Below are 24,314 nucleotides of genomic sequence, written 5' to 3' on the forward strand. Positions count from 1 at the left end.
TTTTTTTTTTTTTTTTTTTTTTTTTTTTTTTTTTGACAGAGAGTCTTGCTCTGTCGCCCAGGTTGGAGTGCAGTAGCACAATCTTGGCTCACTGCAACCTCCATCTCATGGGTTTAAGCAATTCTCCTGCCTCAGCCTCCTGAGGAGCTGGGATTACAGGCGTGTGCAACCACACCTGGCTGATTTATTTTTTTGTGTGTATTTTCAGTTGAGATAGGGTTAACATTTTTATTTTATTCATAATTTCATAATTCACAGTTTCATTTGAAATTACGTTCAATTGAAAAAAACAAACTTGGCTGGGTGCAGTGCTCAAGCCTATAATCCCAGAATTTGGGGAGGTTGAAGCAGGCGGATCACCTGAGGTCAGGGGTTCAAGACCAGCCTGGCCAACATGGTGAAACCCTGTCTCTATTAATAATACAAAAAAATTGGCCAGGCGTGGTGGCACACGCCTGTAATTCCAGCTACTCAGGAGGCTGAGGCAGGAGTATTGCTTGAAACCAGGAAGCAAAGGTTGCAGTGAGCCCAGATTGCACTCCAGCCTGGGTGACAAGAGCAAAACTGTCTCAAAAAAAAAAGCTCCCTAATTCAAATTAGATGACAACTTACGAGTTCTCGTAATTCAAACTTAAAATGCAAAAAAGTGAGAAATCGGCCAGGCGCGGTGGCTCATGACTATAATCCCAGCACTTTGGGAGGCCAAGGCGGGTGGATCACAAGGTCAGGAGTTCAAGACCAGCCTGGCCAAGATGGCGAAACCCCATCTCTACTAAAAAAAAAATACAAAAATGAGCTGGCTTGGTGGCGGGCACCTGTAATCCCAGCTCCCCGGGAGGCTGAGGCAGAGAATCGCTTGAACCTGGGAGGTGGAGGTTACAGTGAGTCAAGATCATGTCACTGCACTCCAGCCTGGGTGGCAGAGGGAGACTCTGTCTCAAAAAAAAAGAAAAAGTGAGAAATGACATGAGAAAGACCTTTGTCAATGTCTAGGAAATATATTATTATAAATGTATGTGTATGTATATGACATTATGCAGAATTTCTGGTTATAATAATATGGATATTTTATAGGCTTTGATCTTACTTAGCTAATACCTGTAGACTACAAAACACAGACTGTAATTCCTGTCTCTATGTTGGGCAATACTGCCATGCAGCCCAGGGCACTGAATGTGAATACGAACCAAAGCACTGATGCTTCACTGGCTTACCTGGTAAAAGATGGACCATCCCATCAGCAGTTAACAAGATGATAGGCAACCACCTTTCCAGTCCTTCTAATGCACGACCCAAACAAAATTTGTGCAAGTCAGAGAAAGAGGCAAAGTTTGCAAGTCTTCTCACTTCGTAGAACTGTGGGGGTGCCAACCAAATTTCTTTTGATAAGAAACTTTCAGTTGTCTCCGATGGAGATGACCACTGTGAAAGACAAAGGCAGGGTTTCCTAAGGTTTATGCCATAAACAATGTGAGACTTGAGATAGTCAGATCAGTACCCAAGGTAGAACTGAATGTGTAAAATGAATTCATTAATGCACCCTGTGAGATCCCTCCAAGACAACATGAAAAGATTCAGGGAAGAAAGCTGGGTTGATCCTCTTAAGAGGTTGCTTACTGGGACACTGATCCTCAGAACTAGTAAAACCAGGGCAGACCGCCGAGGCTTGACCTGGGAGAGCTGTTCAGCCTAAGAGGTGGGAGATGCAGAGAGGGTAAGGTGGTTCTGGTCCCTGCTGAAAGAAGAAAGACTCCAAAGGGTAAACTCATCACAGTAGATTGAGAATTTGGTGCCTGTTCATTCCTCCAGGAAATGGGTACTTGGCTGGATTCTGAGGATATAATGATGAACACCACAAAGCTCTCCTAGGCCCTATAGGGACTTCTGCAACCAAAATGCTTTGTGATGTGGTGATGTGTGCCACATGGTACAACGGCAATGAAGCATCAGGAGCAACAGCAGCTTTCAGGAAGTCACCTGGCATGACTCAGCCTACAGTCAAGAGAGTAATAACTTGGTAGGGTTTCAGCCAGGCAGTGTTTGCCCAGTAAACTTCAGTGGCTTCATTCTGCTGTCCTTCCTGAGCCTTCTTTTCATAGACATTTAGATAAAAGGAGCTGATTCAATGGATACGGAATAACCTCAAAGGTTTTTGTTTTTGTTTTGAGATGGAGTCTCGTTCTGTCACCCAGGCTAGAGTGCAGTGGTGCGATGATCTCATCTCACTGCAAGCTCCACCTCCTGGGTTCATGCCATTCTCCTGCCTCAGCCTCCCGAGTAGCCGGGACTACAGGCGCCCACCACCACGCCCGGCTAATTTTTTGTATTTTTAGTAGAGACAGGGTTTCACTGTGTTAGCCAGGATGGTCTCGATCTCCTGACCTCATGATCCACCCACCTCGGCCTCCCAAAGTGCTGGGATTACAGGTCTGATTTTTTTTTTTGACCGAGTCTCGCTCTGTCACCCAGGCTGGAGTGCAGTAGCACAATCTCGGCTCACTGCAACCTCTACTTCCCGAGTTCAAGCAATTCTCTGCCTGAGCCTCCTGAGTAGCTGAGACTACGGGCACCTGCCACCATCCTGGCTCATTTTTGTATCTTTAGTAGAGATGGCATTTCACCATCTTGGCCAGGCTGGTCTTGAAATCCTGACCTTGTGATCCACTCACCTCAGCCTCCCAAAGTGCTGGGATTACAGGTGTGAGCCACCGTGCCCGGCCATACGGTTGTTCTTTAGTTGGTTTACTAAATATCCACTTATACACCTAGGAGAAACTGATTCTCACCCCAAAGCCCTGGGATTTGGAATTGCTTTCTGCTTTAGATGGCTGTAGGTCAAAGGTTTGCAAGCTCGTACATGCTTAAACATTGACAGAGAAGCCTGTGAAGCCTTCACATTCCCAGGGCCCTGCTATGATGTCCAGCAATCTATGAGTTCAGTGAGTCCCCTAATCATTCTGCAGTTGGCCAAAACGGCATTTAAAAAACAGAGCTCTGGGCCTCAAAGGACCACCCAATCTATGTGATTTCCAAGGCAACCGTATGAGTTCAGTGATAACAATGAAGACAAAGGGTTAAATGGCAGGCATCCACCCACTTGATCCAACCTGTTCAGGTTAGTCCAGACCACAGGTTACAGTACCTTATCCCTTACTGATTACTTCTTACTAGTAAAGCAATGTACAAAATGCAATGCTTTCCTGCTGAGTGCAGTGGCTCACGCCTGTAATCCCAGCCACCTGGGAGGCTACAACAGGCGGTAAGTCCTACCATGGCCAGGGTTACTGCTTAAAGGGAATTCCCAGGCTGTGACCCAGGGACCAAGAGACTAATCAGAGCCTGGGATTTTCACTGACTTGAGACACAGCTTGGATTTTGGGAAGCCCACACAGCGGAATTTGGGAAGCAGCATACAGTAGTCTCCCCTTATGCAAGAGGGATACTTTCCCAGATCCCTAGTGGATGCATGAAATTAAGGAAGTGCTAAGCCTTATACAAACTATGCTCTTCCTACACATACACACCTATGATAAAGTTTAATTGATGAATTAGGCCCAGTAAGACATTAACAATAACTTATTATTATTTTGAGATGGAGTCTCACTTTTGTTACCCAGGCTGGAGTGCAATGGCACAATCTCTGCTCACGGCAAACTCCGCCTCCCGGGTTCAAGCAATTCTCCTGTTTCAGCCTCCCGAGTAGCTGGGATGACAGGCATGTGCCACCACGCCCAGCTAATTTTGTATTTGTAGTAGAGATGGGGTTTCTTCCTGTTGGTCAGGCTGGTCTCGAACTCCCGACCTCAGGTGATCTGCGCGCCTCGGGCCCCCAACGGGTTGGGAATACAGGTATGATCCACCGTGCTCAGCCAACAATAACTTATAATAAACTAGAACAATGATAGCAATTCCTGTAATAAAAGTTAGTGAATGTGGTCTTTCTCTGTCTCCAAATATCTTAATATTTTCAGACCTTAGTTGATTGAGGGTAACTCAAACCATGGAAAGAGAAACCAAGGATAAAGCTGTACCTGAGAGGAAAGACCTCCAGAGCAGAGCTCTAGAAATCTGTGCAGGGTGCACTTGAATCTTCGCTCAACACTCATCCATGTATGCATAAGGTGAAACCGCATGAGACCAGGAAAGAATGATGCCTCTTTTTTTTTCCTAGGATTAGTATTTTACTTTACTGACCACTGTATACACAAGGAGAGAATGCTTTCTGAAGAAAGAACAATTACCTGAGAGCTTTAAGATTAAACTCCCAGAGCTCACCTGGGGCCAAGGATTATTCGAATTCCTTCCAATCACAGTGGAGAGATCATGTTGAACATAAGCAGCACTCAAGTAGACCTTGTAAGGGTCACACATTTAGAAGTGTAGCTAATGGCCAGGCGTGGTGGCTCACGCCTGTAATCCCAGCACTTTGGGAGGCAGAGGTGGGTGGATCACCTGAGGTCCGGAGTTCAAGACCAGCCTGGCCAACATGGTGAAACCCCAACTCTACTAAAAATATAAAAATTAGCCAGGCATGGTGGCACGTGCCTGCAATCCCAATTACTTGAGAGGCTGAGGCACAAGAATCACTTAAACCAGGGAGGTGGAGGTTGCAGTGAGCCAAGATCACGCCACTGCATTCCAGCCTGGGCGGCAGAGTGAGAATATGTCTCCAAAAAAAAAAAAAGAGAAGTGCAGCTAAATTAGCTCTAGAATAAAGGCTACTATAGGCCCATGCTAACATCATTTAACATCAGTTAAAATTAAACCTCAAGACAATTAAGGTAATTTGCAATCACTTAACTGCTTGCTAGGAGATGTCCAATACTCTCTCTCTTTTTTTTTTTTTTTTTTTTTTTTTTTGAGACAGAGTCTTGCTCTGTCACCCAGGCTGGAGTGCAGTGCCGTGATCTCATCTCACTACAACCTCTGCCTCCTGGGTTCAAGTGATTCTCCTGCTTCAGCCTCCCAAGTAGCTAGGACTACAGGTGCCCACCACGACTGGCTAATTTTTTTGTATTTTTAGTAGAAACGGGGTTTCACCATGTTGGCGAGTCTGGTCTTGAACTCCTGACCTCGTGATCACCCACCTTGGCCTCCCAAAGTGCTGGAATTACAGGTATGAGCCACTGCACCCAGCCAAGGTCCAATACTTTTTTTTTTTGACGAAGTCTTGCTCTTGTCCCCCAGGCTGGAGTGTGATGGCATGATCTCAGCTCACTGCAACCTCTGCCTCCCAGGTTCAAGCAATTCTTCTGCCTTGGCCCCCCAAGTAGCTGGGATTACAGGCACCCGCCACCACACCCAGCTAATTTTTGTATTTTTACTTGAGACGGGGTTTCACCATGTTGGCGAAGCTGGTCTAGAACTTCTGACCTCAGGTGATCCACCCGCCTCGGCCTCCCAAAGTGCTGGGATTACAGGCGTGAACCACCACGCCTGGCCCAAAGTCCAATGCTCTTTAAAGGAATATGACAAGATCCAGCACTCAACAACATAAAGTCACAATATCCAACATTCAATAAAAACTGCAAGACATGAGGAAGCGGGAAAACATTATCTAAAACTAGAAAAAAAATAAGTCAACAAAAACAGACCCAGAAATTATAGTAATGATTAAGTTAGCAGAAAAGGGCATTAAAAACAATGCTGTAAGTATGTTCCACTGGTTTAAAGATACAAAGGAAAACATCAACATGATGAAATAAATAAAAAATATTACCTGCAAGAAACTAGGCATGGTGGCTCACGCCTGTAATTCCAGTACTTTGGGAGGCGGAGGCACGTGGATCATGAGATCAGGAGTTCAAGACCAGCCTGATCAACATGGTGAAACCTCGTCTTTACTAAAAATACAAAAATTAGCTGGGCTTGGTGGCACGTGCCTGTAATCCCAGCTATTCAGAGGCAGAAGAATTGCTTGAATCTGGGAGGCGGAGGTTGCAGTGAGCCAAGATCGCACCATTGCACTCCAGCGTGGGCGGCAGAGCAAGACTGTCTCAAAAAAAAACAATTACCTGCAAGAGTTGTGACAGACCTCTCATAAGAAATTTATGCAAACTAGCAAACAAGGGAGCAATATTTTTAGGTACATAAAGAAAAAAACCTATCAACCCAGAATTTTATACCTAGCCAAAGTCTTTCAAAAACAAAGGCAAAATAGTTATTTTCAAGCAAGCAAAAGTTAGAGGACTCATTGTAATAGGATCTATGCTACAAGAAATACTAGAGAAACTTCTTTAGGCAGAAGGATACCAGAGATAGATTTAGAGCTACACAAAGGAATAAAGAGTGCTAAAAATAGTAAATATGTGGCTGGGCATGGTGGCTCACGCCTGTGATCCCAGCACTTTGGGAGGCCCAGCTCCGTGGATCACCTGAGGTCAGGAGTTCAAGACCAGCCTGGCCAACATGGTGAATACTCGTCTCTACTAAAAATATAAAAAGTAGCTGGGTGTGGTGGTGGGTGCATGTAATCCCAGCTACTCAGGAGGCTAAGGCAGGAGAATCGCTTGAACCAGAGAGGCGGGGGTTGTGGTGAGCCAAGATCGTGCCACTGCACTCCAGCCTGGGTGACAGAGTGAGACTCTGTCTCAAAAAAAAAAAAAAAAAAAAAAAATAGACTGGGCACAGTGGCCCACGCCTGTGATCCCAGCATTTTGGGAGGCTGAGGCAGGTGGATTACCTGAGGTCAGGAGTTCAAGACCAGCCTGACCAACATGGAGAAATCCCGTCTCTACTAAAAACACAAAATTAGCCGGCCATGGTGGGCGCATGCTTGTAATCCCAGCTACTTGGGAGGCTGAGGCAGGAGAATCACTTGAACCCAGGAGGCAAAGGTTGTGGTGAGCCGAGATGGCACCATTGCACTGCTGCCTGGGGAACAAGAACGAAACTCTGTCTCCAAAAAAAAAGGTAAATATGCAGGTAAACATAAGACATTTTTTCTCATTAAGACTGATATTCTAGGCTGGGCGGGGTGGCTGATGCCTGTAATCTCAGTACTTTGAGAGGCTGAGGTGGGCAGATGACCTGAGGTCGGGAGTTTGAGACCAGCCTGACCAACATGGAGAAATCCCGTTTCTACTAAAAATACAAAATTAGCTGAGCGTGGTGGCATATGCCTGTAATCCCAGCTACAACGGAGGCTGAGGCAGGAGAATAGCTTGAACCCTGGAGGTGGAGGGTGCGGTGAGCCAAGATCATGCTATTGCATTCCAGCCTGGGTGAGAAGAGTGAACCCTATCTTAAAAAAAAAAAAAAAAGATTGATGGTCTAAAGCAAAAATAATCAGAGTGTATTGTAGAGTTTATAATAAAAGTCAAATGTATGACAACAATAGCATAAAGGACAGGAGAGAAAAAACAAGTATACTATTGCAAGGTTCTAACTCTATAAATGAAATGAAAAATGTATATTGCAAATTTTAGAGCAACTACAAAGAGACATAGTAAGTTAATAATGGAAATAAAATGGTCATAAGAAAAACAGTACAAATAGATGGGGAAAAAATGAGCAGTAAGATGGTAGATTTGAATCTAACCTTACTGACAATAACAAACATAAATAAACACTCCAACTAAAAAGCAAAATTTTTATATCAGATAAAAAACAAGACTATATGCTGCCTACAAGAAACATACTTTTTTTCTCTTTTTTTAGAGATGGAGTCTCACTCTGTCACCCAAGCTGGAATGCAGTGGCATGATCTTGGCCCACTACTACCTCTGCCTCCTGAGTTCAAGCAATTCTCCTATCTCTACCTGTATGAGGGTTCAGTCAGGCTGGTGGGAAAAAATTTAGTTATACCAGCCAGAAACCCTCCTGGAAGGCCTGAAAGTTTGCATAACTTCAGTAACAGATCTGGCTGAAGGCAGCCTAGTCCATTTACCGTTAGTTATATAAATTAAAGTAGGCCAGGTGCAGTGGCTCACGCCTGTAATTCCAACACTTTGGGAAGCCAAGGCGGGTAGATCACAAGGTCAGGAGATCGAGAGCATCCTGGCTAACATGGTGAAACCCCATCTCTATTAAAAATACACACACACACACACAAAAATTAGCCAGGCGTGGTGGCAGGCGCCTGTGGTCCCAGCTACTCCGGAGGCTGAGGCAGAAGAATGGTGTGAACCCGGGAGACGGAGCTTGCAGTGAGCTGAGATTGTGCCATTGCACTCCAGCCTGGGCGGCAGAGTGAAACTCTTTCTCAAAAAAATTAGTTAATTAAAGTAGATACAAAGGAATGTGAGGAGTTTATCTAACTAGCTTGTTTATTCATGTGGTCCTAAGACTAACCTTTGATCTACCACAGGTGCTTAATTGCTTTCTATTTGGGATGTCCACAAGGTCAATTACCCTCTAGTGGTGTTGACTCAAGCCTTTGTCAATTAATCTTTACTGAATAAATGCGAGTCTCACTGGCTGGTCAAGGTTGAGGTCACAACTGTTTACAGCACTCTCCTGGGAGTCTGTAAGTAGGCCTAATGCTCAGCCGGAATAGTAAAGCAGAATATCTGTATCACTGCACGTTATTCATCCATCGTTGGGTCAGGGTCTGTGGGACAGACCCCCGCACACCCAGATAATTTTTGTATTTTTAATATAGACAGGGTTTCGCTATGTTGCTGGGCTGGTCTCAAACTCCTGAACTCAGGTGATCAGCCCTCCTTGGCCTCCCAAAGTGTTGGGATTATAGGTGTAAGCCACTGCACCCAGTCAGAAACACACTTTAAATAATAAAGACACAGATAGGTTAAAAGGATGGAAAATATACTAACATGAATCAAAAGAAAGTCAGAGTGGCTATATTAATATCAAACAGAGTAAATTTCAGATTTCAGAATAAAGATTATAACCAGGAATAAAGAAGCATATTTCATAATCATCAAAGAGTTAAACCATGAACTTTTAAAAGTCTTAAATGTGGATACAGTCAGTACCTTCCATGGGAGCTTCAAAATACATGAAGCCAAATCTGATAGAACTAAAAGGTGAAAAAGACAACGCCACAATTATTAGTTGAAGATTTCTGCATTCCTCTCTCAGCACCTGATGAAACAAGGAAATGATATAGAAGACCTGCAAGACTGGCCAGGCACAGTGGCTCACGCCTGTAATCCCAGCACTTTGGGAGGCCCAGGCAGGTGGATCACCTGAGGTCAGGAGTTCGCGACCAGCCTGACCAACCCAGTGAAACCCCCGTCTCTACTAAAAATACAAAAATTAGCTAGGCATGGTGGTGGGTGCCTGTAATCCCAGCTGCTTGGGATACTGAGGCAGGAGAATCACTTGAACCCGGGAGGCGGAGGTTTCAGTGAGCCGAGATCAGGCCACTGCACTCCAGCCTGGGTGACAGAGCAAGACTCCGTTTCAAAAAAAAAAAAAAAAAAAAAAAACCTTCAAGATGCTATGAACAACTCAACCTAATTTGACATTTTTACAAAAATACCAACAAACAGCAGAATACGTATTTTCTCAGGTGCAAAGGGAACATTCACCAAAACAGACCATATTTGTGGCCTTAAAACAAATCTCAATAATTTTTTTTTTTTTGAGACAGGGTCTCTGTTGTCCAGGCTGAACTGCAGTTGTGTGATCATGGCTTACTACAGCCTCAACCTCCCAGGTTCAAGTGATCCTCCCACCCACCTCAGCTCCCTCAGTAACAGGAACCACAGGCATGTACCACCATGCCCAGCTAATTTTTAATTTTTTTGGTAGTTATGAGGTCTTAGTATGTTACAGTCCAGGCAGGTCTTGAGTTCTTGAGCTCAATTGATCCTCTGGCCTTGTTCTCCCAAAATGCTGAGATTACAGGTGTCAGTCACTGTATTGGTCAATAAATTTTAAAAGATTGAAACTGGCCAGGCACAGTAGCTTATGCCAATAATCCCCAAGAATTTGGGAGGCTGAAGCCGGATGGTCGTTTGAGGCCAGGAGTTCACGACCTGCCTAAGCAACATAGCAAGAGCTTGTCTCTACAAACAATAAAACAATTAGCCAAGCATGGTTGCACGTGCCTATGGGCCCAGCTACCTGGGAAGCTGAGACTGGAAAATCACTTGAGCCCAGAAGTGAAGCCAGCTGGACTTTCCGGGTTGAGTGGAGACTTGGAGAACTTTTCTGTTTAGCTAAAGTTTTGCAAATGCATCAATCGGCACTCTGTAAAAACGCACCAATCAGTGCTCTGTGTCTAGCTGAAGGTTTGTAAATGCACCAATCTGTACTCTGTAAAAATGCACCAATCAGCGCTCTGTGTCTAGCTAAAGGTTTGTAAACACACCAATCAGCACTCTGCAAAAAATGGACCAATCAGCACTCTGTAAAATGGACCAATCAGCAGGATATGGGTGGGGCCAAATAGGTGGAAAAAAAGGTGGCCACCCCTGCCAGCAACAGGCAACCGGCTCCGGTCCCCTTCCATGCTGTGGAAGCTTTGTTCTTTTGCTCTTTGCAATAAATCTTGCTGCTGCTCACTCTTTGGGTCTGCACTACCTTTATGAGCTGTAACACTCTCCGCAAAGGTCTGCAGCTTCTCTCCTGAAGTCAGCGAGACCACGAACCCACTGGAAGGAATAAACTCCAGATGCATCTGAATATCTGAATGAACAAACTCCGGACACACCATCTTTAAGAACTGTAACACTCACCGCAAAGGTTCACGGCTTCATTCTTGAAGTCAGCGAGACCAAGAACCCACTGGAAGGAACAAATTCTGGACACATTTTGGCGACCACTAAGGGACTATCACCTATCGCCAAGCAGTAAGTACCATTGGATCTCGTTCACTTGCTATTCTGTCCTATTTTCCTTAGAATTTGGGGCTAAATACTGGGCACCTGTTGGCCAGTTAAAAGTGACTAGTGCAGCCACTGGACTAAAGACACAGGTGTCAGGCTTTCTGGGAAAGCGCTCTCTAACAACCCCTGACTCGGAGTTGGGAGGGTTGGTTTGCCTGGAACCAACTTCCACTTTTCCTGTACTTCTGGGCTGAGCCGAGGGTCGACAGAGAGGAAAGCTATTCAGCTCCAGGGTCCCGACAACAAGTTGGTTGACCCTGCGGTCATGAGTGGAACTCTAAAAGTCATGTCGCCTAAGCGAGACTCGCCCATCTATCCTATCTATCCTGACCCTTGCCTCCTGGGTCTCAACGCCTGTCAGACAAACTTCCTCTCGCCTCTCTTCTCTGAGGCTAGTCCCACTTCTAAACACCACTCCCTGTCTCTGGTGCTTTTCTAGCTTCTCCTTTAAGAATGATTTCTAGTATAAACTTCAGGACTCTGTTACCGTCTTTAGACACCCGGGCTCACCAATCAGAAAGACATAATTTTTGCCCAAAGCCCCATCGTAGGGGGTGACTATCTGGAATTTTAGGATCCCTCCTCAGACAAAAAGGCCTAACAAAAGCTATTCCTGAAGCTAGAATATGGGGAGCCTCAGAAATTGTATCCTTCCTATTCTAAGTGGGGACAAAATGCGTCACTCTTCCAACTCTGGAGATCCCTTCCCTCCCTCAGGGTATGGCCCTCCACTTCGTTTTTGGGGCATAACATCTTTATAGGACAGGGGTAAAGTCCCAATACTAACAGGAGAATGCTTAGGACTCTAACAGGTTTTTGATAATGTGTTGGTAAGGGCCACTAAATCCGATTTTTCTCGCTTTGTGGTCTAGGAGGACAGGCAAGGGTGCAGGTTTTCGAGAATGCATCGGTAAGGGCCACTAAATCCGACCTTCCTCGGTCCTCCTTGTGGTCTAGGAGGAGAACTAGTGTTTCTGCTGCTGCGTCGGTGAGCGCAACTATTCCGATCAGCAGGGTCCAAGGACCGTTGCGGGTTCTTGGGCAGGGGAGAAACAAACCAAAATCTTGGGTGGTTTTGTCTTTCAGATGGGAAACACTCAGGCACCAACAGGCTCACCCTTCAAATGCATTCTAAGCCATTGGTACCAATTTGACCCGCAAACCCTGAAAAAGAGGTGCCTCATTTTTTTCTGCACTACGGCCTGGCTCCAATATTCTCTCTCTGATGGGGAAAAATGGCCACCTGAGGGAAGTATAAAAATACTATCCTGCAGCTTGACCTTTTCTGTAAGAGGGAAGGCAAATGGAGTGAAATACCTTATGTCCAGGCTTTCTTTTCACTGAAGGAGAATACACAACTATGCAAAGCTTGCAATTTACATCCCATAGGAAGACCTCTCAGTTTACCCCCATATCCTAGCCTCCCTATAGCTACCTTTCCTATTAATGATAAGCCTCCTCTAATACCCCCTGCCCAGAGGGAAACAAGCAAAGAAATCTCCAAAGGACCACAAAAACCCCCAGGCCATCAGTTATGTGCCTTTCAAGCTGTAGGGGAAGGGAAACTTGGCCTAACTTGGGTACATGTCCCCTTCTCCCTCTCTGATTTAAAGCAGATCAAGGCAGACCTTGGGAAGCTTTTGGATGATCCTGATAGGTACATAGGTGTCCTACAGGGTCCAGGGCAAACCTTCAATCTCACCTGGAGAGATGTCATGCTATTATTAGATCAAACCCTGGCCTTTAATGAAAAAAATGTGGCTTTAGCTGCAGCCCAAGAGTTTGGAGATACCTGGTATCTTAGTCAAGTAAATGATAGAATGACAGCCAAAGAAAGGGATAAATTCCCTACCAGTCAGCAAGCCGTCCCCAGTATGGATCCCCACTGGGACCTCGACTCAGATCGTGGGGACTGGAGTCGTAAACATCTGTTGACCTGTGTTCTAGAAGGACTAAGGAGAATTAGGAAAAGCCCATGAATTATTCAATGATGTCCACCATAACTCAGGGAAAGGAAGAAAATCCTTCTGCCTTCCTCGAGCGGCTAGGGGAGGCATTAAGAAAATATACTCCTCTGTCACCCAACTCATTCAAGGGTCATTTGATCCTAAAAGACAAGTTTATTACCCAATCAGCCACAGATATCAGGAGAAAGCTCCAAAAGCGAGCCCTGGACCCTGAACAAAATCTGGAGGCATTATTAAACCTGGCGACCTCAGTGTTCTATAATAGGGACCAAGAGGAACAGGCCCAAAAGGAAAAGCGAGATCAGAGAAAGGCCGCAGCCTTAGTCATGGCCCTCAGAAAAACAAACCTTGGTGGTTCAGAGAGGACAGAAAATGGAGCAGGCCAATCACCCGGTAGGGCTTGTTATCAGTGTGGTTTGCAAGGACACTTTTTAGAAAAAAAAATTGTCCTATGAGAAACAAGCTGCCCCCTCACCCATGTCCACTATGCCGAGGCAATCACTGGAAGGCACACTGTCCCAGAGGACAAAGGTTCTCTGGGACAGAAGCCGCCAACCAGATGATGCAACAACAGGACTGAGGGTGCCTGGGGCAAGCACCAGCTGACGTCATCACTCTCACTGAGCCCTGGCTATGTATAACCACTGAGGGTCAGGAAATTGACTTCCTCCTGGACACTGGCAGGGCCTTCTCAGTGTTAATCTCCTGTCCTGGATGACTGTCCTCAAGGTCTGTTACCATCCGAAGAATCCTGGGACAGCCTATAACCAGGTATTTCTCCCACCTCCTCAGTTGTAACTGGGAGACTTTGCTCTTTTCACATGTCTTTTCTTATTATGCCTGAAAGTCCCACACCCTTATTAGGGAGAGATATATTAGCCAAAGCTGGAGCTATTATTTACATGAATATGGGGAACAAGTTAACCACTTGTTGTCCCCTGCTTGAGGAGGGAATCAACCCTGAAGTCTGGGCATTGGAAGGAACAAACTCAAGCTCCAGCCTTAAGCCTTCCCACAGGACGAAACTTTTCTTNACCTCGACTCAGATCGTGGGGACTGGAGTCGTAAACATCTGTTGACCTGTGTTCTAGAAGGACTAAGGAGAATTAGGAAAAAGCCCATGAATTATTCAATGATGTCCACCATAACTCAGGGAAAGGAAGAAAATCCTTCTGCCTTCCTCGAGCGGCTAGGGGAGGCATTAAGAAAATATACTCCTCTGTCACCCAACTCATTCAAGGGTCATTTGATCCTAAAAGACAAGTTTATTACCCAATCAGCCACAGATATCAGGAGAAAGCTCCAAAAGCGAGCCCTGGACCCTGAACAAAATCTGGAGGCATTATTAAACCTGGCGACCTCAGTGTTCTATAATAGGGACCAAGAGGAACAGGCCCAAAAGGAAAAGCGAGATCAGAGAAAGGCCGCAGCCTTAGTCATGGCCCTCAGAAAACAAACCTTGGTGGTTCAGAGAGGACAGAAAATGGAGCAGGCCAATCACCCGGTAGGGCTTGTTATCAGTGTGGTTTGCAAGGACACTTTTAGAAAAAAAAATTGTCCTATGAGAAACAAGCTGCCCCTCACCCATGTCCACTATGCCGAGGCAATCACTGGAAGGCACACTGTCCCAGAGGACAAAGGTTCTCTGGGACAGAAGCCGCCAACCAGATGATGCAACAACAGGACTGAGGGTGCCTGGGGCAAGCACCAGCTGACGTCATCACTCTCACTGAGCCCTGGCTATGTATAACCACTGAGGGTCAGGAAATTGACTTCCTCCTGGACACTGGCAGGGCCTTCTCAGTGTTAATCTCCTGTCCTGGATGACTGTCCTCAAGGTCTGTTACCATCCGAAGAATCCTGGGACAGCCTATAACCAGGTATTTCTCCCACCTCCTCAGTTGTAACTGGGAGACTTTGCTCTTTTCACATGTCTTTTCTTATTATGCCTGAAAGTCCCACACCCTTATTAGGGAGAGATATATTAGCCAAAGCTGGAGCTATTATTTACATGAATATGGGGAACAAGTTAACCACTTGTTGTCCCCTGCTTGAGGAGGGAATCAACCCTGAAGTCTGGGCATTGGAAGGAACAAACTCAAGCTCCAGCCTTAAGCCTTCCCACAGGACGAAACTTTTCTTTAAACGTCACAGAGAGAGCAGGAATAGCTCTTGGGGTCCTTACTCAGACTTGTGGGACAACCCCACAGCCAGTGGCATACCTAAGTAAGGAAACTGATATAGTAGCAAAAGGCTAGCCTCACTGTTTACAGGTAGCTGTGGCAGTGGCTGTCTTAGTGTCAGAGGCTATCAAAATAATATAAGGAAAGGATCTCGCTGTCTGGACTACTCATGATATAAATGGCATACTAGGTGCCAAAGGAAGTTTATGGCCATCAGACAACCGCCTGCTTAGATATCAGGCGCTACTCCTTGAGGGACCGGTGCTTCAAGTGCATAAGTGTGAGGCCCTCAGCCCTGCCGCTTTTCTCCCAGAGGATGGGGAGCTGGTCGAGCATGGCTGCCAACAGGTTGCAGTCCAGACTTATGCCGCCCAAGAGGATCTCTTAGAAGTCCCCTTAGCTAATCCAGACCTTAACCTATATACTGATGGAAGTTCATTTGTGGAAAATGGGATACGGAGGGCAGGTTATGCCATAGTTAGTGATGTAACCATACTTGAAAGTAAGCCTCTTCCCCTCAGGGACCAGCGCCCAGTTAGCAGAACTAGTGGCACTTAACTGAGTCTTAGAACTGGGAAAGGGAAAAAGGATAAATGTGTATACAGATAGCAAGTATGCTTATCTAATCCTATATGCCCATGCTGCAATATGGAAAGAAAGGGAATTCATAACCTCTGGGGGAACCCCCATTAAATACCACAAGGAAATTATGGAGTTATTGCACTCAGTGCAAAAACCCAAGGAGGTGGCAGTCTTACACTGCCAAAGCCATCAAAAAGGGGAAGGAGAGGGGAGAATAGCAGCATAAGCAGCTGGCAGAGGCAGGAAAAGAGCAGCAGAGAGAAAGAGAGAGACAAAGTCAAAGACAGAAGGAAAGAGAGGAAGAGACAGAAAGTCAAAGAGAGAAGGAAAGAGAGGAAGAGACAAAGGAGTCAGAGAGAAAGAGAAGTAGTAAAGAAAACAGCGTACCCTATTCCTTTAAAAGCCAGGGTAAATTTAAAACCTATAATTCACACCTGTAATGCCAGCATTTTGGGAGGCCAAGGCTGACGGATCATGAGGTCAGGAGTTCGAGACCAACTTGGCCAACATGGTGAAACTCCGTCTCTACTAAAAATACAAAAATTAGCTGGGGAGGGGGGTGGCGGGCACCTGTAATTCCAGCTACTTGGGAGGCTGAGGCAGGAGAATTGCTTGAACCCAGGAGGCAGAGGTTGCAGTGAGCCTAGACTGCGCCACTGCACTCCAGCCTGGGTGACAGGGAAGACTCCATCTCCAAAAAAAAGTAAAAATATAAAACCTATAATTGATAATTGAAGCTCTTCTCTGTAACCCTATAACACTCCAATACCACCTTGTTGTCAGTATAAACAAGGGCATAGCCTGAAAGCACTGGGGCCACTGACAACCCATAGCCTTCCTATCAAAAATCCTTAACCCAGCAGGTTTCCTAACAGGGGATCTAAATCTGAAGGTCTGACCAGACGTAGGAGGAACTCCCTTCGGGACGGGATGATAGATGTTTCCTCCCCGGCGATTAAGGAAAAAGACACTATGGGTATTCAGTAAGTGACCAGGAAACTCTCCAAGAAGCAGAGTTAGGAAAATTGCCTAACAATTGGTCTGCTCAAATTGGTCTGCTCAAAGCGAGCTGTCTGCACTTAGCCAAACCTTAAAGTACTTACAGAATCAGAAAGGAGCCATCTATACCAGTTTTAAGTTAATATGGACTGAACGAGGTCTTATTAAGAGCAAATAATAATTGAAATTCCAAACTTAACAAGGTTTTCAACAAAATTAAAGTTTGCTAAAAGTGAACAGTGTAACATATATTATCCTAACTTCTAATCTTATGGAAATCAGACCCTATCAGTGCCCCTCAAAGCTCAAGTCCTTCAGCGCAGGGCCATACAACTAATACCCTTATGTATATAGGGTTAGAAATGGCCACTGCTACAGGAACCAGAATAGCCAGTTTATCTACTTCATTATCCTACTACCACACACTCTCAAAGGATTTCTCAGATAATTTGCAAGAAATAACAAAATCTATCCAGTAAGGATAGTAACTGCAATCCCACATAGACTCTGGCAGCAGTGACTCTCCAAAACCCCCAAGGCCTAGACCTCCTCACTGCTGAGAAAGGAGGACTTTGCGCCTTCTTAGGGGAAGAGTGTTGCTTTTACACTAACAAGTCAGGGATAGTGCGAGATGCCGCCCGGCATTTACAGGAAAAGGCTTCTGAAATCAGACAATGCCTTTCAAACTCTTATACCAACCTCTGGAGTTGGGCAACATGGCTTCTCCCCTTTCTACCTCCTGTGACAGCCATCTTACTATTACTCGCCTTCGGGCTCTGTATTTTCAACCTCCTTGTCAAATCTGTTTCCTCTAGAATAGGGGCCATCAAGCTACAGATGGTCTCACAAACAGAACCCCAAATGAGTTCAACTAACAATTTCTACCAAGGACCCCTGGACCGACCAGCTGGCCCTTTCACTGGCCTAGAGAGTTCCCCTCTGGAGGACACTACAACTGCAGGGAACTTTCTTTGCCCCTATCCAGCAAGAAGTAGCTAGAGCAGTCAAAGCCCAATTCCCAACAGCAGCTGGGATGTCCTGTTTAGAGGGGGATTGAGAGGTAAAGCCAGCTGAACTTCCTGGGTTGAGTGGGGACTTGGAGAACTTTTCTGTCTAGCTAAAGGTTTGTAAATGCACCAATCAGCACTCTGTAAAAATGGACCAATTAGTGCTCTGTGTCTAGCTAAAGGTTTGTAAATGCACCAATCAGTACTATGTAAAAACACACCAATCAGCGCTCTATTTAGCTAAAGATTTGTAAATGCACCAATCAGCACTCTGTAAAAACGGACCAATCAGTGCTCTATAAAATGGATCAATCGGCAGGATGTGGGCAGGGTCAAATAAGGGAATAAAAGCTGGCACCCCTGCCCCACCCCCCAACCCCAGCCAGCAGCAGTCAACCGCTGGCGTCCCCTTCCATGCTGTGGGAGCTTTGTTTTTTCCTCTTTTTGCAATAAATCTTGCTGCTGATCACTCCTTGGGTCCGCACTAACTTTATGAGCCGTAACACTGACTGCAAAGGTCTGCAGCTTCACTCCTGAAGTCAGCAAGACCATGAACCCCCACCAGGAGGAGCAAACAACTCCAGGTAGGCCACCTTTAAGAGCTGTAACACTCACTGCGAAGGTCTGCGGCTTCACTCCTGAAGTCAGCAAGATCATGAACCCACCGGAAGGAAGAAACTCCAGACACATCTGAACCTCTGAAGGAACAAACTCCAGACACACCATCTTTAAGAACTGTAACACTCACCGCGAGGGTCCACGGCTTTATTCTTAGTCAGCGAGACCAAGAACCCACGGGAAGCAACCAATTCTGGACACACCAGGAGCTGGAGACCAGCCTGGGTGTGCAACACAGAGAGACAAGACCCCCATCTGTACCAAAACTAAATAAAAATAGGAAGACTGAAATCATACTAAGTCTGTTCTCCAAGAAAATCAAATTAAACTGCGGTGGAGATGAACTACTTCTACACATGTACAAGTGCTTAGGACAGGGGTTCTCTGCTGGAGGAACCACGTGGAGAGGCCGAGGCCTTGAGACCCCAAAGCCTAGGAAAGCAGAGAGGCTTCACCAAGAGCATGGCTTTAGTCTGCAGGTGTGAGGGTTTCCTGCCCCTCCAAGCATTCCTGGCTAATTACTCTCTCTGGGCTCCGCCTATGCAAGTGTTCCTGGGAGGCCTGGGCCACCAGGAGGCGTCCTCCCTCTCACATCCCCGCGGTCCCCAGCAAGGCCATGAGGAGGCCCTACCTGGTAGCCCACCACCTCCGCCCAGTCGGGGTAGACAGGCGGGGGCTCGCGCAGGCAGCACAGGAAGAAGGCCGTGTCGAAGCGGCGAGTGGCGCTGCGGAAGAAAGGGGTGAGCCATGCGCTCCAGTTGTGCAGCGCCCAGATGTCTGGCGTGCAGTCGAGGTGGGCGCACAGTCGCAGGAAGTGGCGCGGGTCCCGGCGCACGCGGGCGCGCCAGGCTGCCAGGCCAGGGGGCGGCTCCAGGGCGAGGCCGGGCCCGGGTGCTGGGCCAGGCGGGGAAGTCCTGGGCCGCAGCAGCAGCACACCCGCCTCCTCGAAGGCCTCGCGCACGGCGCAGATGCGGAAGGCTACGTCCTCAGGCAGCGCCCCAGTGTTGTCGGCGTTGCTGTCACCGGTGTCGGGCGGCGACGGGAAAGCGGCCCGGCTGAATGGCGCTGGGCCCAGGCCGAAGCCTGGCGGCCCATGGTGCGGCGCGAAGAGGCCCAGCCAGTCCGCCGAGCGGTCGGCTGCGTCCAGCACTCCGCCCGGGAAGACGTGCGCGCCCGGCATGAAGCCTTGGTGCGGGGAGCGCTGCAGCAGCAGCAGCCGAAAGCCCTCGGCGGGCGGCGGGCGCGACGGCGGGGTGGCAGTCTCTGGGCGCGTCCAGCCTGCCGCCAGGACGATGCTGGCCGCCCGCCGCCAGCGGCTGGGGACCGGCCGCAGGGAGCTGCTCATGGCGCGCGGTTACCCGTATCCGATTCTGGCGCGGTCGGAGCTCCTCGGCCGGTGGCCCGGCCCTGCAGGGACCCCAGCACCCCCGGCTGCCTCGCGGGGCTTGAGGGCTAGCGTCCGGCGCTGGATGAACCTGGGCGTTTGGTCGGCACCGGCGCCTGCCTGTGGGAGGGACAACTGAGCAGGCACCGCCTTGAGTGCAGTGGGGCCCAGCTAGGGCACTCTCGCGGGACAATGGGTGTCACGGCAGCCAGCGAGCGTTTTGTCATTCACAGCTGCCTGAAAGGAGGACCGCAGTATTCCCACGCAGGAAGCTTGGACCAAGAGCAGAAATGCTTAAGGCCGCATATGACTTGCCATGGTAAAAAGCAGGATGCAAACCCAGGCCTGATGACATCCACTCCACTAAAAGCTCAGGACTAGGACTTTCTCCTTTAAACAAGGATCCACACGTGGGTGTTCCCTGTGGGAGAGGAAGAGAGGACATTCGAAGGGCAGAAGTCTGACCTTTGCAAGCACACATGAACCACACCAATGAGAAATGAATAGATGAACCAGATGCCAAATTATAAATTTCCTACTGCACAGCTTCAATGTGAAAGGTACTCCCAGAGTCATTTCTCTCGTGTTCTGGTTACCTTTTATTGTCAGGGCGCCTGGGGACGGCCTTAGGTGTCTTAGGACATTTGACGAGTTCCACTTTGATGGGAGATGTTTAATCTGGGCCTCCACATGGAGATTTCTCTCCACCTTTTTAGTGTCTAGAAGACACCCACCTTCAATAGCAGGATTGTGATCTTTTGAAAAGCCTGTGTAAATTTGACTCTTTTATAATTCCTTATCAGTCACCAACAGCTTCTGCCATAATTGCTATTATAATTGGATTACACATTTGTTATATTTTTTGGATAAATACACTATACTCCTGCCGACCCTCACAAGCCATCATTTTAATGTGGGTTATTTCCTGGGTAGAATCCACAGATGACATTGTCAATATTTAGGGCTTTATTTGTTTGTTTGTTTTAAGAGACCTGGTCTCTGGCCAGGCGCTGTGGCTCACACCTGTAATCCCAGCACTTTGGGAGGCCGAGGCGGGCGGATCACCTGAGGCCAGGACTTCGACACCAGCGTGACCAAAATGGCAAAACCCTGTCTCTACTAAAAATAGAAAAATTAGTTGGGTGTGGTGGCCCGCACCTATAGTTGCAGCTACTCGGGAGGCTGAGGCAGGAGAATCACTTGAATCTGGGCGGAGGTTGCAGTGAGCCAAGATCGTGCCACTGCATTCCGGCATGGGTGACAGAGCAAGACTCTGTCTCAAAAAAATAAATAAATAAAAATACAGAGCAAGGGAGAGAAAGAAATTAAGGTACTCAGGTGATTAAAGTAACATGTCTGCAATACTAGGAGTAATAATAATCCTAGGGGATAATAATATTAGTAGTTACTAAGTACACTGTCTGAGGCACTAGGAACTTTATAAGTATAGTGTTAGTTGTGTAATTCTTACAAAAACCCATGAAGTGGAAACAGTTATCACCATTTTACAGATGACTAACCATTTATGGAGGGATTAAGAGTCTTAAGAACATAGTACTCCCTTCACTGTAAAATAACACCATGGTTTTGTGGGTGAATGGGCGTGTTTCAACATCAGCTGGTTTTCACAGAAGCTGATTACTCATTAGTGAGATGACCAAGTCCTGGGTGCATAGCAAAATAAGAGAAACTGAAGCTTTTTTTTTTGGAGGGGGAGTCTGGCTCTCTCACCAGGCTGGAGTGCAGTGGTGTGATCTCAGCTTACTGCAATATCTGCCTCTTGGGTTCAAGCAATTCTCCTGCCTCAGCTTCTGGAGTAGCTGGGATTGCAGGTGTGTACTACCACGCCTCACTAATTTTTGTATTTTTAGTAGAGACAAGGTTTCATCATGTTGGCCAGGCTGGTCTCAAACTCCAGACCTCAAGTGATCCACCAACCTCAGCCTCCCAAAGTGCTGGGATTACAGGTGTGAGCCACCACACCTGGCAGAAACTGGACCTTTACCAACACAGAACGGTGTCCAAAATGTGCACACTGCCATGACTGTCATACGTGGGGCTCTGAGATGACACAATTAACAGTTTATGGATCCAGAGATCACATCATATAAACTCAGTTATCTGAACTGTAGCCAAGAAACAGTACAGAACCAAAGAACTATCCATGAGCATTCAAAGAGATACAGATATCATATTTAAATCTAAAGTGCTCTGCTCACAGGACAAATTAATTTGTGGATGTGTTATTTACCTAATGCTGTTAACAAATTACTCAAAAACTTGGTAACTTAAATCAGTAAACACTTATTGTCCAGGCATGGTGGGTAATGCCTGTAACCCTAACACTTTGGGAGGCCAAGGCGGGAGGCTAACTTGAGGCCAGGAATTCAAGACCAGCCTGGGAAATACAGCGAGACCCCACCTCTTAAAAAAAGAAAATTAGCGGCCAGGCGAGGTGGCTCACGCCTGTAATCCCAGCACTTTGGGAGGCCAAGGTGGGTGGATCACAGGTCAGGAGATCGAGACCATCCTGGCTAACACGGTGAAACCCTGTCTACTAAAAATACAAAAAAGCTGGGCGTGGTAGCGGGCGACTGTAGTCCCAGCTACTCGGGAGGCTGAGGCAGGAGAATGGGGAGAACCCGGGAGGCAGAGCTTGCAGTGAGCCGAGATTGCGCCACTGCACTCCAGCCTGGGCGACAGAGTGAGACTCTGTCTCAAAAAAAAAAAAAGAAAATTAGCTGGGTGTGGTATCACATGCCTATAGTCCCAGCTACTCAAGGGGCTGAGATGGGAGGATCACTTGAGCCCAGGAGTTGGAGGCTGCAGTGAGCCATGATCACGCCACTGTACTCTGACCTGGGCGACAGAGCAAGACTCTGCCTCGAAATAAAAAAGAAAAAGGCGGGGTGCAGTGGCTCACACCTGTAATTCCAGCACTTTGGGAGGCCAAGGTGGGTGGATCACCTGAGGTCAGGAGTTTGAGACCAGCCTGGCTAACATGGTGAAACCCCATCTCTACTAAAAATACAAACAAAAATTTACCTGGGTGTGGTGGCGGGCGCCTGTAATCCCAGCTACTCAGGAGGCTGAGGCAGGAGAATCACTTGAACCCAGGAGGCGGAGGTTACAGTGAGCTGAGATAGTACTACTGCACTCCAGCCTGGGTGACAGAGCAAGACTTCGTCTCAAAACAAAAACAGAACAAAAAACAAGAAAAACAAAAAACAATGGACATTGATTATCCCACCATTTCTGTTGATCAGGGATTAGGGACCACCTCCATGTGGTGATCCTAACTCAGTATCTCCCATGAGGTTGTGATCAGCATGTCAGCCAGGGCTTGTCCAGCACTGAGAGATCCAGTTCCTCAATGGGTCACTCACATGGCTGTTGGCAGGGGGCCTAGTTCCTTACTGCATGGATCTTTCCATAGGGTTGATTCAATGTCTTCAGGACTTGGTGGGTAAACTTCTCCCACAAAGAGTGATCCATGAGAGAGGAAGAAGCCATGATGTCTTTTATGACTTAGCCTCAAAAGTTACACTTCAGGCTGGGCACAGTGGCTCACAACTGTAATCCCAACACTTTGGGAGACTGAGGCAGGTGGACGACCTGAGGTCAGAAGTTTGAGACCAGCCTGGCCAACATAGTGAAACCCTGTCTCTACTGAAAATATAAAACAGTTAGCCAGGTGTGATGGTGTGTACTTGTAATCCCAGCTACTTGCGAGGCTGAGGCAGGAGAATTGCTTGAACCTGGAAGGTAGAGGTTGCAGTGAGCTGAGATCACGCCACTGCCCTCTAGCCTGGACAAGAGTGAAAACTCTTTCTTAAAAAAAAAAAAAAAGAAAGAAAGAAAAAGAAAAAAAGAAGTTACACTCCATTATTTCCACAGTATCCTAGCATTACACTGGTTAGCTCTATGCAATGTGAGAGAGAGGAAATACCAGGAGATGGGGAAGTCACCTTGGAGGCTGGCTCTAAATGAACATCCAAGACTGGGTAATTTATACAGAAAAGAGATTGCCTGGCTCACAGTTCTGCAGGCTGTACAAGAACCATAGTGCCAGCATCTCCTCCTGGTGAGGCTTCAAGAAGCTTCTGGTCATGACAGAAGGCAAGAGGGGGCGGCATGTCTTTGGCGAGAGGGAGCAAGAGAGATGCCAGGCTGTTTTAAACAACCAGCTCTTGCATGAACTAATAGAGCAAGAACTCCCTCATTACCGTGGGGAAGGCACCAAGCCCTTCATGAGAGATCCACCCCCATAACCCAGACATATCCTGCAAGGCCTAAGTCCAGCATTGGGGATCACACTTCAACATGAGCTTTGGAGGGTGCAAGTATCCAAACCATATCACTACCACAGTGGATAAAAAAACAATGAAGCCATCTAAGCATTAGAAGAAAACAGATGAATTCCGTATAACCTTTGATTTGAAATCTAGAGGCAATAAAGGATTGATCAATTGCACTCTCTGTCCATGTATATAACTTATTATGACAAGAAACACCATCAGCAAAGTATAAGATAAATGATCAACTGGAAAATTATCTGCAACGTCCGTCACAAAGGATAAGAGTTGAGGAAAAATGGAGAAGAAAAACCCTACAACTGGGTAGAAAAAAGGGGAAGAGATATGAAAAGACAATTCATAATAGTGATTTAGTGAAAGTCGCACAGCCAGCAAATATAGGAATCTGTCTCCAAACTGGCCAGCATGTTCTCAGGGTGCCTTGCCCTATTCTGCCTGTGGCACGGTGCCAGCTGCTCAGGC

General features: G+C 46.9%; 1 protein-coding gene and 1 long non-coding RNA gene across 2 annotated transcripts in view; one reads left to right on the forward strand and one right to left on the reverse strand.

Moving 5' to 3' along the window:
* NUDT19 (nudix hydrolase 19) overlaps positions 1 to 20,430 on the reverse strand; it is a 22,719-nt gene extending 2,289 nt beyond the window's left edge. The window contains exons 1-2 of the mRNA XM_017861724.1: positions 18,784 to 20,430; positions 1,215 to 1,422 (exon numbers count right to left, since the gene is read on the reverse strand). Of these exons, the coding sequence (XP_017717213.1) occupies positions 1,215 to 1,422; positions 18,784 to 19,497 (922 nt within the window). The 5' untranslated portion in view covers positions 19,498 to 20,430. The remainder of the gene's footprint in view (positions 1 to 1,214; positions 1,423 to 18,783) is intronic.
* LOC108521771 (uncharacterized) overlaps positions 20,013 to 24,314 on the forward strand; it is an 8,168-nt gene continuing 3,866 nt past the window's right edge. The window contains exon 1 of the long non-coding RNA XR_001883275.1: positions 20,013 to 20,096. This is a non-coding gene — a long non-coding RNA (uncharacterized LOC108521771). The remainder of the gene's footprint in view (positions 20,097 to 24,314) is intronic.

The sequence above is a fragment of the Rhinopithecus bieti genome, unplaced genomic scaffold, assembly GCF_001698545.2.
Source record: "Rhinopithecus bieti isolate Rb0 unplaced genomic scaffold, ASM169854v2 scaffold_62779, whole genome shotgun sequence".
NCBI lineage: Eukaryota > Metazoa > Chordata > Mammalia > Primates > Cercopithecidae > Rhinopithecus > Rhinopithecus bieti.